The sequence below is a fragment of the Rana temporaria genome, chromosome 4 (assembly GCF_905171775.1).
Source record: "Rana temporaria chromosome 4, aRanTem1.1, whole genome shotgun sequence".
NCBI lineage: Eukaryota > Metazoa > Chordata > Amphibia > Anura > Ranidae > Rana > Rana temporaria.
Genome location: NC_053492.1, coordinates 9,846,896 through 9,865,159, shown reverse-complemented (window position 1 = coordinate 9,865,159; position 18,264 = coordinate 9,846,896). Strand labels below are relative to the sequence as shown.

General features: G+C 48.0%; 1 protein-coding gene across 1 annotated transcript in view; it reads right to left on the bottom strand.

The window, feature by feature from the left end:
- Positions 1-688: 688 nt before the first annotated feature.
- Positions 689-18,264, bottom strand: part of LOC120935495 (zinc finger protein OZF-like) — an 81,014-nt gene continuing 63,438 nt past the window's right edge. The window contains exon 4 of the mRNA XM_040347545.1: positions 689-1,721. Within this exon, the coding sequence (XP_040203479.1) occupies positions 725-1,721 (997 nt within the window). The 3' untranslated portion in view covers positions 689-724. The remainder of the gene's footprint in view (positions 1,722-18,264) is intronic.

Genomic DNA, 18,264 nt, shown 5'->3' with positions numbered 1-18,264 from the left:
TTTAGGTGACGGACACGTTTTCCCTAAATACCGCATGCAATACGGACCCCTCCCTTCCTCTCTGCATCTTTATCCACCTCCTCCCAGTACACCTGTACAGTCGAAATCCCCCTGCTAACCTCCGCACCCCAAACCCCCTCATCGCTGCTTTACTCCACATACCTATGCTCATCTTTGCACCCCAACCCCCCATTCACATTCCATCTTTGCCTTTCAAACTCTAATCCCTTCTGTTTACCTCTGGACACCCCATCCATCTGCTCACCTTTGCAGTACAGGCTGATGGCAGGCAGGGAGTGTTTACATCCCCAATGTCAGCAGAGTTGATGGAGGATCAGGGCTCAGGAAGTTTGACATAACGATGAATGTTCTAACAATTTACATATCAATGCTGCCGGCATTTTACATATCAATGTAAATGATACAATTTACGCATCAATCATGTGTACACCGCACACAGAGCAAGGCGGGGCACAATTAGTGACCTACACCACTGGGTCGGGCCTATCTTAAGGAAGGGGCCTGGAGCTGCAGCTCCAATAGCCCCTATGTTATAATTCAGCCCTATGTATATCAGGGTGTGCTTCTTCCCCACATGAGAGCTGTGATGTCCAGCAACATTCATATAGAGACATTTCCTGCATTCAAGGCACTAATACACCTCGAGGGTTGTGTGTGATCTTTGATGTACAGGAAGACAGGACTACACGGAGTAACATTTCCCTCACTCAGCACAGGAACGTGACTTCTGCCCCGTGTGGGATCTCTGATGTCTATAAAGATTGAACATTTTTGAAAAACATTTCCCACACTCGGGACAGGAATATGGCTTTTCCCCTGTGTGAGATCTCTTATGCATGCTAAGTATCGATTTTTGTATAAAACATTTCCCACACTCAGAGCAGGAATACGGCTTCTCCCCTGTGTGAGATCTCTGATGTACAGAAAGACTGGACTTATATAAAAAACATTTCCCACACTCAGGACAAGAATACACCCTTTTCCCTGTGTGAGATCTCTGATGTTGGACAAGCTCTGATTTTTGTAGAAAACATTTTGCACACTCAGGACAAGAATATTGATTCTCCACTGTGTGCAATCTCTGATGATAATAAAGACTGGACTTCTCTGAGAAACATTTCTTGCACTCAGGGCAGGAAAATGGCTTCTCCCCCGTGTGAGATCTCTGATGTCTGACAAGTTCTGATTTTCGTACAAAACATTTCTTGCACTCAGGACAGGAATATGGCTTTTCCCCTGTGTGATACCTCTGATGTGTGACAAGATTTGATTTCTGTGCAAAACATTTCCCGCACGCAGGGCAGGAAAATGGCTTCTCCCCCGTGTGAGATCTCTGATGTCTGACAAGTTCTGATTTTCGTACAAAACATTTCTTGCACTCAGAACAGGAATATAGCTTTTCCCCTGTGTGATACCTCTGATGTGTGACAAGATTTGATTTCTGTACAAAACATTTACCGCATTCAGGACAGGAAAACGGCTTCTCCCCCGTGTGAGATCTCTGATGTATGTAGAGTCTTGACTTATGTGAAAAACGTTTCCCACACTCAGTACAGGAATACACCACTTCCCTTGTGTGAGATCTTTTATGCACATAAAGGCCGGATTTAGAACGGAAACACCTCCCGCACTCAGTACAGGAAAACTTCTTCTCTGTTGGAAGGACGGCACCGTCCCTCACAGTCTGAGGTTCCTCAGGATAAGAGGAATACGATGGTCCGGCACCGTCCCTCACAGTCTGAGGCTCCTCAGGATAAGAGGAATACGATGGTCCATCTACACTGTGTGGTGCCGGATGGACATTTGAGGTAGTCAGGTTTTCGCCTGGACTATACTGTGTGATGTCCTCATCTTCTACTTTACAGTCTGGAGTCAAAGTGAGACAATCCTCTGAGGTTTTCCTCATCTCCCGTCCATCTACTAAAATAGGAATAAAAAGATTATTACTAGACATGAGGAGATTGGTTCTCCTAAACCAGGACTCCGCCCACATCAGACAGCTTTGTCTCTGAGGATCTTACAATTCCCCCTCAAGGTAACTAGTAAATGGCTCCTCTGATCTCCTACCAGTTAATTTCTTTATTCATGGACCTTAGTCAGAGTGAGGAAACAACGAGAACTGTCTTTTATAGGAGTGACAGTGATGAGGGGGATTATAGGACGAGTGTCCCCACCCCCTCTATCACTCACTGCCATCTTCCCAACACAAGAAGTACTGCACTTCCTTATTTAGTCCATGATTTAGTCCCAACAGAGGTCAGAGAGTGAGGATGGGGGGGGGGGGGGTTGGGAACAACCAAGATAAAGACTGGACTGACTCTGAAGACCACCATCATTGGGTTATTGACTCCTCCCTCATCAACACTTTCTGTTTAAGGTTACACATTTTGAGGATGTCATCACATTATTATCAACATGTAAAAGTCTGTGCTCCAATCAAATCATCAGATATAAAAATGACCAGCTGGTAGGAAATGGGTGTAACAAAAGAGAAAGGGCCAGATCCACAAAGAACTGCCTATCTTTAGGCAGGCGTAGCGTATCTCAGATACACTACGCCGCCGTAACTTAGAGCGGAGGTTCCTTATCCACAAGAATTTGCGCCGTAAGTTACGGCGGCGTAGTGAAAATGTGTCAGCGTAAGGGCGCGAAATTTAAATGACCCCATGTAAATGACTTTTTTTTGAACGGTGCATGCGCCGTCCGTGGGGGTATCCCAGTGCGCATGCTCGAAATCACATCGCAAATAGTCAATGCTTTCGACGTGAACGTAATTTACGCAAAGCCCTATTCGCGAACGTTTTACGTAAACGACGGAAAATTTGACGCTGTCCCGACGTCCATACCTAACATTGCGTACGCCTCAGAGGCAGGGGTAACGTTACGTCGAAAAAAGCCTTATGTAAACGACGTAAAAAAATGCGCCGGGCAGACGTACGTTTGAGAATCGGCGTATCTAGCTAATTTGCATACTCTACGCGGAAATCAACGGAAACGCCACCTAGCGGCCAGCGTAAATATGCACCTAAGATCCGACGGCGTACTAAGACGTACGTCAGTCGGATCTAGCCCACATTCAGGCGTATCTTGTTTTGTGGATACAAAACAAAGATACGACGGCGCATCGTAGAACTTACGTGGCGTATCAATAGATACGCCGCCGTAAGTTCGTGGATCTGGCCCATAATATATACCCAGATTCTCAAAGAACTTACGCCGGCGTATCTCGAGATGCATGGCGTAAGTGTAAAAAAAGCACCGTCGTATCTATGCGCCGTACCCACAGAACCAGATACGCCCGAAAATAGGCTTCTTCCGACCGACGTAACTTTTCTACGCCGGCGTAGCGTGGGCGCATATTTACGCTGGACGCATCTGGCGCTCCCATTGTTTTTGTATTCAAATGAGGGAGATACGCCGATTCCCGAACGTACGTGCGGCCGACGCAGGCTACGTGCGCTGCGTGTAAGATGTAAGTCCGGCCTAAAGTTACCCCTCATAAAGCAGGGGTAACTTTGCACCAGGCGTGCGCAGGTCAGCTGGAGAGCAACTTCAGCAGCACCGTTACGGACGAGCTGAGCAACCACACTTGCAGGACAACACATCCGTATGCCAACATGCCAGGGGCAGGCATGGTCATAGCACTACTAGTGTGTTTAGAGGCGCGTAGAAGGAGGAGGGCACAGGAGAGGATATACCGAACGCGCATGAACGTCTTTGGCATGGGTGAATCAGAGGTGTATCGCATCTTCCCACCACATCATCAGACCCACCCATGAGCATTTGCGGCAGAAGGCAAGGGGTGATTTTGTCAGAATTGCAAGATTCCAACGCACCGTGGGGGCCATTGATTGCACACATGTGGCACTACGGCCCCCCGTGACACAGAGCACATATACCGCAATCGTAAGCACTGGCATTCCATCAACGTACAGGTGATAGCCGATGCCCAATGCCTCATATGGCATGTCCGTGCCAAACACCCAGGGGCCAGCCACGACAGCTACATATACCGTCAAAGCAACATCCCAACAGAATTTGAACAGAACGTGTACAGGGACAGCTGGCTGGTTGGTGAGTGACATGGGAGTCAAGCATGACTGTCCGACCCCATGATGCAGACATCACGAGGGGCACATGCACGACTAACATCCTCCTGTCTTTTCCCTTCCAGGTGACTCTGCATATGCACTTGGGCCCCATCTCATGACTCCATTCCGGAATCCCCAAACCAGAGGAGAGAGAAATTACAATGATGCACACATATGTATCCGTGCAGTGGTGGAACGCACATTTGGCCTCCTGAAGTCCCGTTTCCGATGCCTGGATAAGTTCAGGGGTACCCTGTTACATTCCCCAAACTTTGTGTGCCAGATCATCGGTGCATGTTGCATGCTGCACAACTACGCCATGAGAAAGGGCCTGGAGATTGACATATGTGATGACCTGACCCCCGAACCAGACATCCCCCCCCTGCCCGAGGCTACCCCGTCTGCTGAGGGAACAGCAGTCAGGAATTGCCTCGTGGAACGCATTTTTGCATGTTAAAAACACACACATTCATCATGGCACAAGGAGAATGCACGCATGCACACCACTGTGGTCCCTAGCTCACACACACCACATCACATTGGATTAGCCCAAGTCCACCATGCAGGACTTGGGAGCAGCAACGCCACGCCAAGGCCCCAATTATGTCGCTGGCCATTCATACCACATTCACACGGTCGTGGGGATAATTTCTCCCCGACGACCCAGGGTGACAAACCTTACTGTCAGGAGTGTCACCCCCACATTCACACACCAGTCACACTATAGTCTACACGCCTCACCGTGTGCAGTAATGAATTAAAAAAAACGCACAACAAAAAAAAAAAAACGCTCATCATCTGAGCAAATATAAGGATAACAAAAAAAATCATTTGGCCTGTCGTTAGCCAGGCCTGGTGCCACAGGCCCTTAATTGTCTGGTGGGAACCTCGGGTGGGGCATCAGGTGGAGGAGCATCCCCTGGTCTCTCCCTGGCTGGCTGCCTGCCCTCCAAAGCAACGGCAATGCGGGTGAGTAGGGCATGGTGTCCAGCTGCACCAGCCACGTCTGCCTCCCCTCCGCCTTGATGGCAGCTGTATTGCCCTGTACGGCCTCTGCCAGGGCCTTGACCTCTGCCACGAGGTTGACCGTTTGTGTCTTGCAGCTCCCCCAGGCAGGTGGACCGTCGTTGCACTGTTGCCACTGACATCCAGTAGTGCGTCCTTTATGTGGCCCGAGGAGGCCAGGCTGTCTGCCACCCGTTGCATCTCCACGGCAATATTAGCCATATGGCGGGTCTGGCGGGGTCCTATTCCCTCGTTAAATCTTCCGGCAGGAATTCAGGAACCTCCCTTGTCTTCCTGGTTGCCTTTCTCGGGCCAGGAGAGGCTTGGGGCCTTCTATATGGGGAAACCCTTGAGGGACTGGTTCTTATGGCGATGGACCCTGAGGGGCTCGAACTGATGGCGATGGACCCTGAGGGGCTTGACGAGATGGGGGTGGAAGTCTGCGACGGCCCAGCCAATAGGGAGGAATCCTCCAAATAGAGGCCCACCTCCTGATCCATATGGTCCACATGCTCCTCAACCACCTCTTGAGGTGAGGTCTGGGCACTCCCCTCCACCAATGACTCTTGGCTTCCCAGGGGGTCAGGCTGAGGTACAGGATGTTCCGGGGATGGCGTGGGACGGGCACCGGCAGCAGATGGCCCCGCTTCCTCCTGCACATCTGTGGATGACACAAAACATTCACATGTTGGTGGACCCACACAATTGTCACATATTCACTCCCTCCCCCACATGCTACACACCAGATAGGAGATAAAACACACTTACCTGTCCTCAAGGCCGATTCAATGGAGTTATAGCCCTCCACTCCCTCCACTTCCACTTCCAGCCCAGCTTCTCTTTGATCAACGACCGCAGGTCATTCATCTTTTTTGCAATGTCCTTGGGGGGTCCTTACCTCATTCCCAAGGGCATTGACTCTGGGTGGTGATCTTCATCAGGATCTCATCCCTCTTGGGCTTACTAGTGGTCTTACTCTCTGCCCCATGGAGGCGAGCATCGTACCTCTCCATGGCCGAGATCACAATGGCCCTCTCCTGTGGGGGAGAAGTTCTTCTTCCTGCTCTTATCCCTCCTGGACGCTGGAGCAGACATGGCATACTGCAAAAGTAATTACACCACTAAAAACCAAACGGGTGTACTTTTGCACTCGACGGGCGCATGTCTGGGAGTAGGCGGTGGGCCGGCGTATCTCAGGGTTTACGCCAGGCGTAGTTGTGAGCATGCGCAGAGGGGCGCAGGACATACGTCCACGTCACGGCGCATGCGCCGTGCCGTTCGGCCCTTCATTTGCATGGGGTCACGCTTCATTAAATGGATCACGCCCACTTCCTTCCTACTTTGAATTACGCCGGCTTACACCAACGAATTTACGTTACGCCGGCGCAAGGTTGGGCGCATTTGCTCTGAGAATACGGTGCTTGCCTCTGTAAGTTACGTCGGCGTAATGCATATGAGATGCACTATGCCGGCATAAAGATGCGCCGATCTACGTGAATCTTGGCCTATGTGTATATATAGCAGTGGGTAGAGGAGAGAGAGCAGAAGTCGGGACTATGTAATGTACAACATATTGTATAAGATACAACAGTTAGGACTATATAGTGTCAGAATTATGTAATGTATAACATAGAGTATATAGTGCAGGGGGGGGGTCAGGAGTATGTAACTGACAACTTATTGTACAAGGTTAGTTAGAACTACACTATATTACCAAAAGTATTGGGATGCCTGCCTTTACACACAGGCCCGGATTTACTCCCTGTGCCGCCCCAAGGCCAAGTCCTTCTATGCGGCTATAGCCGCCGACTGTATCTCGGGGAGCGCGCCCGCAAGAACTAACCCATTTGCAAGAGAGCTCGCATGAAGGGGATTAGTTCTTGCGAGGAGGAGCCGAGACAGCCACCAAGGGACCCCAGAAGACCAGGTTTCGGGGCCACTCTGTGCAAAAGCAGCCATAGATATCATAAATAACGTGTAATAAAGTGATTTGTGCATATATAATCCATATTTAGCACTATAACATTTAACTGGCTGCTTGCTTCTGCTTGGGCCTGGCACAGTGGCACACACACATGCACAACATGATGATCAACCATGATCATCAATCATACCTGCTAGTGTGTAATCCCTGCTGGCTGCTTCTTTTTCTGGTGGTAGTGGCGACGTCACAGTCTCAGTCCCCCACTTCTGGCCTCGGGGAGATGCCGGCCGCTCAAAGAGGGTCTCTTCTCCTTACGTCATGAGTCACGTCACTGGTCACAGAGAGCCTGGGGGAGAAGATGATGCCGGCCTCGCAGTCGGCGCAGAGGAGGGTAGGCGGAACATTAGGCTCTGCCTCCGCCAGTTACCTTTTTTCCCCCTCCTTGCCAGTAAGTCATTGTGCCCCCGCCGTGCGCATGCCTGTCGCTCACGGCCTCCTCCATACAGCCTAGCCAAAGTAGCAAGTGCCGCCGCCCGCCGAGGGCTATGTTAGTGCGGGGGGCGGCCGCAAAAGCGGAGAATTTGCAGCAGGAACGGCGCCGCCCCTTCACTCACTGCCGCCCCGAGGCCTCGCCTCGGTGGTCTTGTGGGAAAATCCAGCCCTGCACACAAATGAACTTCATTGGCATCCCAGTCTTAGTCCATAAGGTTCAATATTGAGTTGGCCCACCCTTTGCAGTTATAACAGCTTCAACTCTTCTGGGAAGGCTGTTCACAAGGTTTAGGAGTGTGTCTATGGGAATGTTTGACCATTCTTTCAGAAGCGCATTTGTGAGGTCAGGTGCTGATGTTGGAATAGAAGGCCGGGCTTGCAGTCAGTACTTCAGTTTTGTAGCAAGCACTGAATCCTCAAAAGAGGGGAGGGACCTCTGTGTCCCATAATGTACTCGGAGAAATGGATTTTACAGGTAAGTATGATATAAAAAAAAAATCCTATTTTCTTTTGTCATACATCAGGGGTGTCCAAACTTTTTTCAAAGAGGGCCAGATTTGATTAAGTGCACATGCACGAGGGCCGACCATTGTGCCTGACATTCTTTGAATCATTAAAATTCGGTCTAAGTGTGTTCGTTCGAGCACTAATACACTGCCCAACAAGAATTATCTTGCCTTTGTGGCTGTGTGAGTTAATAGATGAGCTTGGGCGTATTATTTGGATTCATTGGCGTATAACACGCACCTTCACTTTAAGAGGGAAGTTTTTTAAAATAATTTTATTTTTTTTCCTGAAAGAACTGTGAAGCAAAATAAGGGTCAGTGCCCATCTGCAGACCCCCAATTGTCAGGAATGCACCACCCACCAGAATGCAGCACCCACCATTGCCAGGAATGCACTCACCCACCATTGCCAGGAATGCACTCACCCACCATGCCAGGAATGAACTCCAATTGCCAGGAATACAGCCCACCATTGCCAGGAATGCACACACCCACCATTGCCAGGAATGAACGCTAATTGCCAGGATTGCCGGAATGACTCTCTAATTGCCAGGATTGCAGCCCCACTATTGCCAGGATTGCAACTCCACCATTGCCAGGATTGCAAGCCCCACCATTGCCAGGAAAGCACTCACCATTACACAGTACACTCGGCTCGGGGCAATTTAGGCGGCGCTCGCTCCTCTCACAGACAGCAGGGATCAGTGTATACACGCACCCGCGATTTTCCCCTGATCTTAAGGGGAAAAAAAGTGCGTGTTATACGCTGATAAATACGGGTATATCTGTTGTGGCCCTGGCGATCTGGGAGATCGTCAGGTGCCACAAAAGATATATATGTTTAGATAACCAAGCAAGCGGGGCCGTTCAAAACCGGCCCGCGTGCCAGACTTTGGACATGCCTGTCATACAATCATGGGACACTGGGCTAATATTCATTACCTACAGGACATCTCAGAGCAATAGCCTTGAGGGGGGAGGGAGGACACCCTGCCAAACAATAGCCATCAGACTTTATACTGCAGCCCGCAGAGCACTGTGGCCGAAAGGCCTAATCCTTGTCTGGCTCGAACATCCACTTGATACATTTTGTGAACGTATGTACTGAAGAAAAGGTAGTGGCCTTACAAATCTGAGCCACAGATATCTGATGGCGAATAGCACAGGAGGTTCCTACACCCCTGGTAGGAATGAACCCTAAACTGAGGAGCTTTATGTTTCAGACCATAGGCCTGAAGGACCAATTGACAGACCCAATTGGCAATGGAAGTTATGGAAGCTGTCTGCCCTTTCTTGGGTCTTTTGGTAAAACAAAAAATGAGTCTGATCCTCGGATCTCTGCAGATCTAGGACAAATAAACTCTGACTGCTCGCACTACATCCAAGGAGTGCAGTCGTCTCTCTTCTGCCAAACGAAACTGAGAGAGAAAAAAAGGCGGCAAATTAATGCCCTGATTCAAATGAGAGAACGACACCACTTTTGCCAAAAGGATGGAACAGGTCGCCAACTGTGACACCCTTCTAGCCAAGGTGATGGCCACCAGGAAGGCTAGCTTACGTTAGAGCTGGGCAATTCCCCCCCCCCCAAAAAAATCTAGTTTTTATAAAAAAAAAACTTGAATTCACGATTCAAAGTCGATTTTTGTTCCCAGCCTTATACATAAAATTCATTTATTATCGGTCTAATGTACTACACACGGTACCTTTTCCTCCGTTGCATATCATGGACGGAGAGGGCTACCGAGGCTGGAGGGGCACCGTCTGGAGGGTGTGTTAAAATTCTGCCCGAATAATGGACAGCGCGTCGGACCGCGCCGGTTCTGAGGAGTTTTAAAGGTAAAGTTCCACCCTAAAGTGGAACTTCTCCGCTCGGTTGTACTTAACCCCCCCCCCCCTCCCGGCCGCTGGTGCCACATTTGGTTCCTTTCAGGGGGGAGCGGGACAGGATACCTGTCTTTTCACAGGCATCCTGTTCCCACTTTCGGGAGCCTCAGCGGCGGGTTATTGACGTCACCTTCGGGGGTCCTCCCTCCCTGCTGGGTCGGTAGGAGTGGAGCCTCGCGCATTCGCAGTAGGGTTCCCGGCATGAAGCCGTAAAGGGCTACACTGCCGGGTTCCCTTAATCACAATGGAGGCAGCATGCACCCGACAGCTGATGGAAACATCATTTGGCCGGTGCCGACATCGCTGGACTCCAGGACAGGTAAGTGTCCGATTATTAATAGTCAGCAGCTGCTGGCTTTTAATTTTTGCAGCGGTGGGTGGACCTCTGTCTGCTTTAACCACTTAAGCCCCGGACCTTTAGGCAGCTAAATGCCCAGGCCAGGTTTTTGCGATTCGGCACTTACCGTCGCTTTAACAGACAATTGCGCTGTCGTGCGACATGGCTCCAAACAAAATTGGCGTCCTTTTTGCCCCACAAATAGAGCTTTCTTTTGGTGGTATTTGATTACCTCTGCGGTTTTTATTTTTTGCGCTATAAACAAAAATAGAGCGACAATTTTTGAAAAAAATTCAATATTTTTTACTTTTTGCTAGAATAAATATCCCCCAAAAACATATATAATTTGTTTTTTTCCCTCAGTTTAGGCGGATACGTATTCTTCTACCTATTTTGGTAAAAAAAAAAAAAAAAAAAAAAAAAAAAATCGCAATACGCGTTATCGATTGGTTTGCGCAAAATGTATACGGTTTACAAAATAGGAGACTAGTTTTATTGCATTTTTATTAATTATTTTTTTTTTACTACTAATGGCGGCGATCAGCAATTTTTTTCGTGACTGCGGCATTATGGCGGACACTTCGGACAATTTGACACATTTTTGGGACCATTGTCATTTTCACAGCAAAAAATGCATTTAAATTGCATTGTTTATTGTGAAAATGACAGTGGCTGTTTGGGAGTTAACCACAGGGGGCGCTGTAGGAGTTAGGGTTCACCTAGTGTGTGTTTACAACTGTAGGGGGGTGTGGCTGTAGGACTGACGTCATCGATCGAGTCTCCCTATAAATGGGATCACTCGATCGATGCGCCGCCACAGTGAAGCACGGGGAAGCCGTGTTTACATACGGCTTCTCCCCGTTCTTCAGCCCGGGGAGCGATCGCGACGGGGCAGCTAGAAACGAATAGCCCGCGCCGTCGTCCCGGATCGCTCCCCGCGGGTATCCGGACCGCTGCATGAAGCAGGGGGGGGTCCCGATTCGGACCCCCGACCCGCGGGAAAGGCGGGGGGACGTACCTGTACGCCCATTTGCCTGTACGTGCCATTCTGTGGACGTACATATACATGCGGTCGGTCGGGAAAGTGGTTAATAGACATCCACAACAAGAAACAGTGCTTGAGAAATATCTGCCCTATTTTCAGCAAGGATCATCCTCCTGGTTAGGGCCTATCAGGCCGTCTGACCTGATCCTTTAAGGACTGGCAGACTGGCAATTGCTGTGACAGCTGGCTGAATAGCTGAACTGGCCAAAGAAAAGGAAGCCTTAATAGTGACTCCAGTTTCTTGTCAACAGGGTCCGTCAAGCCCTGTGCGTTATCTACCGGACAAGTTTAAAGTGGAGTTCCACCCATAAATATAACATTACATCAGTAGTTTTAAAAAAATGTCATTAGTCCTTTACGAAATTTTTTTTTTTTTTAAATGCCTTCAAAGTGTTGTTGTTAGGCAGAATAGTTAATCTTCACACTTCCTGCACCTAGGTGCTTAATGCTTCCTAACCTACACCGCACAGACTCCTGGGAATGTAGTGGGTGTAACTTTCCAGGAGTCTGTGCACTCCCCAGTCTCAAAGAATTCATGTGACTTGGACAGCACAGGTGCTGAAACCTGATCTGACACTGCTTGTGCAGCACTGAGCATGTCCAAGATCTGCAAGGCTGAAATCCAGGAAGTCATACAGTCTGGCTTCATGATGCCCACATTAAGATGGCCCCAGTCAATTTCTATTTTATAAAGTGTCTAAAATGCTGTAACAACCCTAACAAAACGGACCTTAGGTTGTACAGACTAACTGTACTAAGATACATTAAGCTTGTGTATTACAGGGGTATTTATATTTAAAAGTGAAATTGTGGCCGGAACTCGCTTTAAGTTCTTGTTTAAGGAGATGGGAGACTGGCCGCATCTATTGATGGCATGCTCCATTTCTTAACAGACATATCATCCCTGGGATATAAAAGGGAAAACCTCTTAGAAAGAACAAAAATCCTGTCAGATGTTCCAATCAGTATACATCGCCTCTTCCAACAGGGGTTGTAGGGGGGGGAAGCTTGTGCTGCCTGAGGAGGGCTTCAGGGACCCCAAAGAGGACCAGGGGGCTCAGAAACCTCTGCAGGGTGGTAACTTAAAGGCAGAAACAAACCATCTCAGTAAGTGTCTGGATCAAAAGCCTCTGCGACTGAGAGGCAGACAAGTACTTCCTGTATTGGAGGGGTTATATAGGGGATCACTTCCTGTCTAAAAGACCTTTGGTCTACCAGTGTCCATTCACCTGGAGATAAAGTATAACCCAGCAGGTAATGAATATTAGCCTATCTCTTGTGTCCCGTGATGTATGATAAAGAAATCAACATTTTGCTGCCAGCTGAACCCCAGAATCTCCCATAAATCCATTCTAGATCCATAAATTTGTGTCTGCAGCACAGAGAAGGAAGATTATCCGAGAGAAATACAGACGGGGCAACCAGCACAGGAAAGTGACCAGTGGGACTTGGTAAAGGTCTCTGATATCACCCAGTCCCAAGCCCTACGTCTGGGACCAATCAGTGGGAGCACGTATGGGTGGGAGGAATGTAGTTTAGTGTTAATGACCCACCTGTGCTGATCTCCTGTAGGCGTGTCCTCCTCTCTAAATGGGTCTTATTATCCATCCTCCTCCATAGACTGCTCAGATCATCCCTCACATACATCTCTTCCTTCTTTAACCTCAAATTTAAAATCTCTCAGGTTTCCTCTCTGAATATATAATAAAAATGGCAACAAATTGTAACAATACAGATAATGTACAGATCCTAATGATACTATCAGTGATTGTTCCTCATCTACCTGATGATGGTGGGGGATGGTGTGACCTTCCTGTGTGGAATCCCAGGAATACAGAGGACGGGAACATCTCTCTGGTGGGTTCCCATTACTGGATCCATCTGTAGGAAACACACACACTGACTGAATACATTGTTTCTATGTGTTTATCAGATGATGGGGGATCTAGGTGGAGCCTCCGTACTGCTCTCTCCTTTACAATAAAGTCTCCTCTTACCCGGTGATGTGAGGGGCGGCTGATTGTCCATCATGACGTCCTTGTAGAGATCCTTGTGTCCTTCTAAATACTCCCACTCCTCCATGGAGAAATAGACAGTGACATCCTGACACCTTATAGGAACCTGACACACACAATGATACAGTCACCATCCAGACACATCCCTTGTCTGTTACTGAATAATGTCCCAGAATTCCCGGCACCGCTCACCTCTCCTGTCAGCAGCTCCATCATCTTCTTGGTGACTTCTAGAATCTTCTCCATGTTGTGTCTCTCAGGTTTTAGGGAGTCACATGGAGGCACTGTGATGGTCATATGATCACCTGACTTCACAAGAGGAAAATCTCTATATTAAGGAACCAATAGGAATATCATGTTAGAATCCTCTTCACCTCTCTGGTCAGGTTTGTTTTTTATTAATAGAGATAAAACTGATATTATGTGACCTCCCAGAATCCTCCTCACCTCTCCGGTCAGCAGGTAGATGATTTCCAGGGTGAGGTTTAGCATTCTTTCAGTCATGTGACTCCGGTCCTCCTCCATCCTTATTGGTGCCGTAATTTGATCTATACAGGTCTCCTTGTAGATGGATAACTTTGGTAAATGAAAGTAAGAATTATTTGGATGGTATTGGTCACACAAACAAGATGTTGATGTGGGGGGGGGGGGGGGTTTGAACATTTAAGAAACTACTGTCCCTATGGAAGGACATTTAGTCTGGATTGTTTAGTGTTTGTACAATTTGAATGAACAAGTGCCCCAATGGGTGATGGACTGCCTTCTTCATTCTAGGGCTGCAACTAACGATTATTTTATAATCAGTTAGTTGGCCGATTATTGTTTCGATTAATCGACTAATCAGATCATTTAAAAAAAAGTGTGGTGTACAATTTAGTTAATAGGTAAATAAAAAAAAGGCAATTTATTCCTAATATCCATATGCAGTGGTAATATAAATAACCAATACAGTAATTGTAATGCCTTTATTACCTCCACTTTCTCTGGGTTCAGATGCTGATCTTCCCTGCACAGAGGGCCAGATTCTGGTAGATTTGCGGCGGCGTAGCGTAAGCATTTACACCACGCCACCGCAACTTACTGGAGCAAGTGCCGTATTCTCCAAGCACTTGCTCCGTAATTTGCGGCGGCGTAGTGTAATTGGCCCGGCGTATGGCTGCGTAATTTAAAGGGGGCGGCTTGTATTCAAATTAAGCTCGCGCCCCCGTGCCGATTGAACTGCGCATGCGCCGGGCTGAAAGATAGCCCAGTGCGCATGCTCCAGCTCACAACGGAAAACTTCAATGCGCCGACGTGTGCGTCATTGACGTAAAGTCGTATTCAAGAACGACTTAGGAAAACGACGTAACTGACTGGAAAAAGATGACGCGGACCCCAGCCATACTTAACATGGCATACGGCGGACTGGCGTAAGGTTACCCCTCATATAGCAGGGTTAAACCTTACGCTTACGGAACCGACGTAAGCGTCGAGTACACAACGCAAATTAGTTCGGGAATCGGCGTATCAGGCTCATTTGCATAGTCAAATGAGACTGAACGTAAACGCCACCTAGCGGCCGGCGTCGCCTTACATCTAAAATCCGGACGGTGTAAGTGACTTACACCTGTCGGATTCTTGGCCGTATCTATGCGAAAAATGATTCTAGGAATCACTCGCATAGATACCCGGGCTCAGAAACAGAGATACAAGCAGTGTTTCCTGAGATACAACCGTCGTAACTCTTCTGAGATCTGGCCCATAGTCCTTTAAAGAGATTTTTGATTTTTTTGAACACACTTGTTATACTTACCTGCTCTGTGTTAATGGTTTTGCACAGAGCAGCCCAAATCCTCCACGTCTGGGGTCCCTCACCGATGCTTCTGGCTCCTCCTGCCTTCAGAGTGCCTCATTAGCAAGCTGCAAAGTATAGTATAGAGCGCCCGCTATAGCAAGGTAAAAAAAAATTCTGCCTTTAGAACCACTCACTTCCAGGACTACATGTCCCATGAGGCATTGCTCCTCACACTTTCACATTCACAAATTCTCAGGCACTTAGTGACATGTATATATGGTGTACTGAGCTGTATGTGTGCTGCACTGTATTTCCTGATATGTAAACAAATAATGCATTCTATATGCAGCCAACTAATCAACTGGCCGATTAATCGATTATGAAAATAGTTGACAACTATTTTCATAATCGTTTAGATGTCGATTTATCGATTAGTTGTTACGGCCCTACTTCATTCCACTTGGTATCCTAGAACATATCACTTGAGAAGCGATACAGTGAAAAGCTGAAGACTACTTTTGCTTCCTTTACTCTCAGTTCACAGTCCTGTAAGGTCTAAATAATTAGTGCACATGGGTAGGGAGGACAATCACAGACCCCCCTCAACCCCACAGCCCTGCTGCCCAATTCAGGTCCTAAGAATCCTTCAGCCCCAATACTGACCTTCAGCCCTCTTATCCCTCACAATCTCTCAGCTCCTCTACTTCCCTCAGCACCCTTAGTATTTTCCTCCCTCTGACACCAATGATGGAACATATTATTCATGGCAGGCTGGGGAATGTTTTCTTCCTCCAGACCAGCAATGTAAGAGGCTCTATGCTCCATACTCCTGACCCTGCACTCCACGCCTGTGTAGTGTAATAATTGCCCACTGTAGGCCATGTATGGTCAGGATGGTCATTGTCTTGTCTATTTATTGTCAGTGCTGTTTATTTAGAGGAAAATATTACTAGAATTTATCTCCAAAATGAAAAGAATGTTTTTGCCCCGTAAGTGGAGAAATGTTCTATCCCTGAAGGGGTTAATCTAGGTTTCCACACTATATATGTGAGTATCATCATCTGCTGGACATAAAGACATCACAGTGGGGTAGATTCAGGTACCTGTTACGGCGGCGTATCTCCAGATACGCCGCCGTAATTTGAAATCTGCGCCGGCGTATCGTTACGCCGATTCTCAAAGGCAGATACGCTTAAAAAATTAGGATTCCTCCGCCGACGTAACTTGAATGCGGCGGCGTATAATTGTGTGCAATATTACGTTGACCGCTCGGGGCCTTCCGTTGTTTTCGGCATAGAATATGCAAATTACCTAGTTACGTCGATTTACGAACGTACGTGCGCCCGGCGGAAGTATTTTACGTCGTTTGTGTAAGGCTTTTTTTGGCGTAAGGTTGTTCCTGCTATTAGGAGGCGCAGCCAATGTTAAGTATGGACGTCGTTCCCCGCTTTGAAACTTGAATTTTTTACGTTGTTTGCGTAAGTCGTTTGCGAATAGGGCTGGACGTAATGTACGTTCACGTCGAAACCAATACGTCATTGCGCCGTACTTGGGAGCAATGCACACTGGATATGTACACGGACGGCGCATGCGCCGTCTGTACAAAACGTCAATCACGTCAGGTCATCATAGATTTGAATTACGCGCACTTACGCCGGCCCATTTACGCTACGCCGCCGCAACTTACGGAGCAAGTGCTTTGTGAATACTGCACTAGCTCCTGTAAGTTGCGTCGGCGTAGCGTAAATACAATACGCTGCGCCGCCGTAACTAATGCGCGCCCCAACCTGAATCTAGCCCAGTGACTATGGAGGAAGAGGACGAACATGACGGAGGGGGATACTGGGTATAAATAGAAAATAAGATCTTATTACCTCCTCTGCTGCCACTTCCAACAATGTCTTCTCTCTACTTCCTCCCGACTCACCTCTCACCCGATACTTCTTATTTATAGCTGACATAACTTCCTAGGTGTAACATTACATCACTTCCTGTCTGTTTTCCAAGGAGACTTCCTGTCTGGGTTGAGGTGAGATCACCATCTTGTGGAGCTCAGAGGACGTGCAGCCTTAAAAAAAAACATCTAGTGGGGTGAAACGGGGCCTTGTGCCATGTGTGTATGTACCGTACATAGCTCCCAACTGTCCCTGATTTTGAGGGACTGTGCATGATTCAGAACAGAGTCCCACTGTCCCACTTTCCTCCTCATTGTCCCTCATTTTGGTCTGATCTATGAAGGTCTATATAAAATGAACTATATATACGTTGCTATATTTCATCATAACAACTGGTCAGACCTCTTATTTGGTGGGCGGAGTTTGCTCACAATAGTGCATTGAACTCTGCTTCTCGTTTGCCCCCATTTATGGCAAACTATGGTTTCTAACCTTCCATGATGCTTGACTTGTTTGTTCATCAGAGCATTCCTGCGTTAGAGGAGCATCTCTGTGGTCTTCGTTCCACTTGGGCACAAGTCCAAGAGGCTTTGCGACATGCTAATGATAGGTTACAGACTCCATGCTGACCGCAGGACCGCCTCCCTGTGCCCTCCTAACAAGTTGGAGACAGGGTCTGGCTGTCATCTCGTAACCTCCGACTTCGTGTTCCTTCTCTGAAGTTCAAATCTCAGTATATTGGGCCTTTCTGTATCCTTCGCAGGATTAACCCGGTGGCTTACGCGTTGGATCTTCCTTCTAGTGTGGCATAGCTCAAATGTGTTTCATGTCTCCTTATTGAACCTTTGATCTGCAGCCGCTTTTACCACCTCTTTGACACTTCCTCACCCTATACAGGTTGAGAACCATGAGGATTATGAAGTACAGTCCATTGTTGACTCCTGTAGGTTCCGTGGGCACATACAGTACCTGGGGCATTGGAAAGGGTACGGACCGGAGAAATGCTCTTATGTCTCTTCTTCGGATGTATATGCCCTGTCCTCCTCCTTGATTTCATAGATGTTTTTCCCTCAAGCCCGGTGGTCCTCCGAGGGGGAGGGGTCGTTGAGGAGGGGGTACTGTCAGGGCTGGGCTCAGCCCTTTCTCTCTGAGCTGGCCACTCAGCTGTCGGCTAATTGCCAGCTCCCATCTCTCCACAGTGACTCACCTGTTGATGAGATCCTGCTCGTCACTCCTGCCTACTTAAGCTGTCCAGCTCAGTTGATCTCTGCCTTT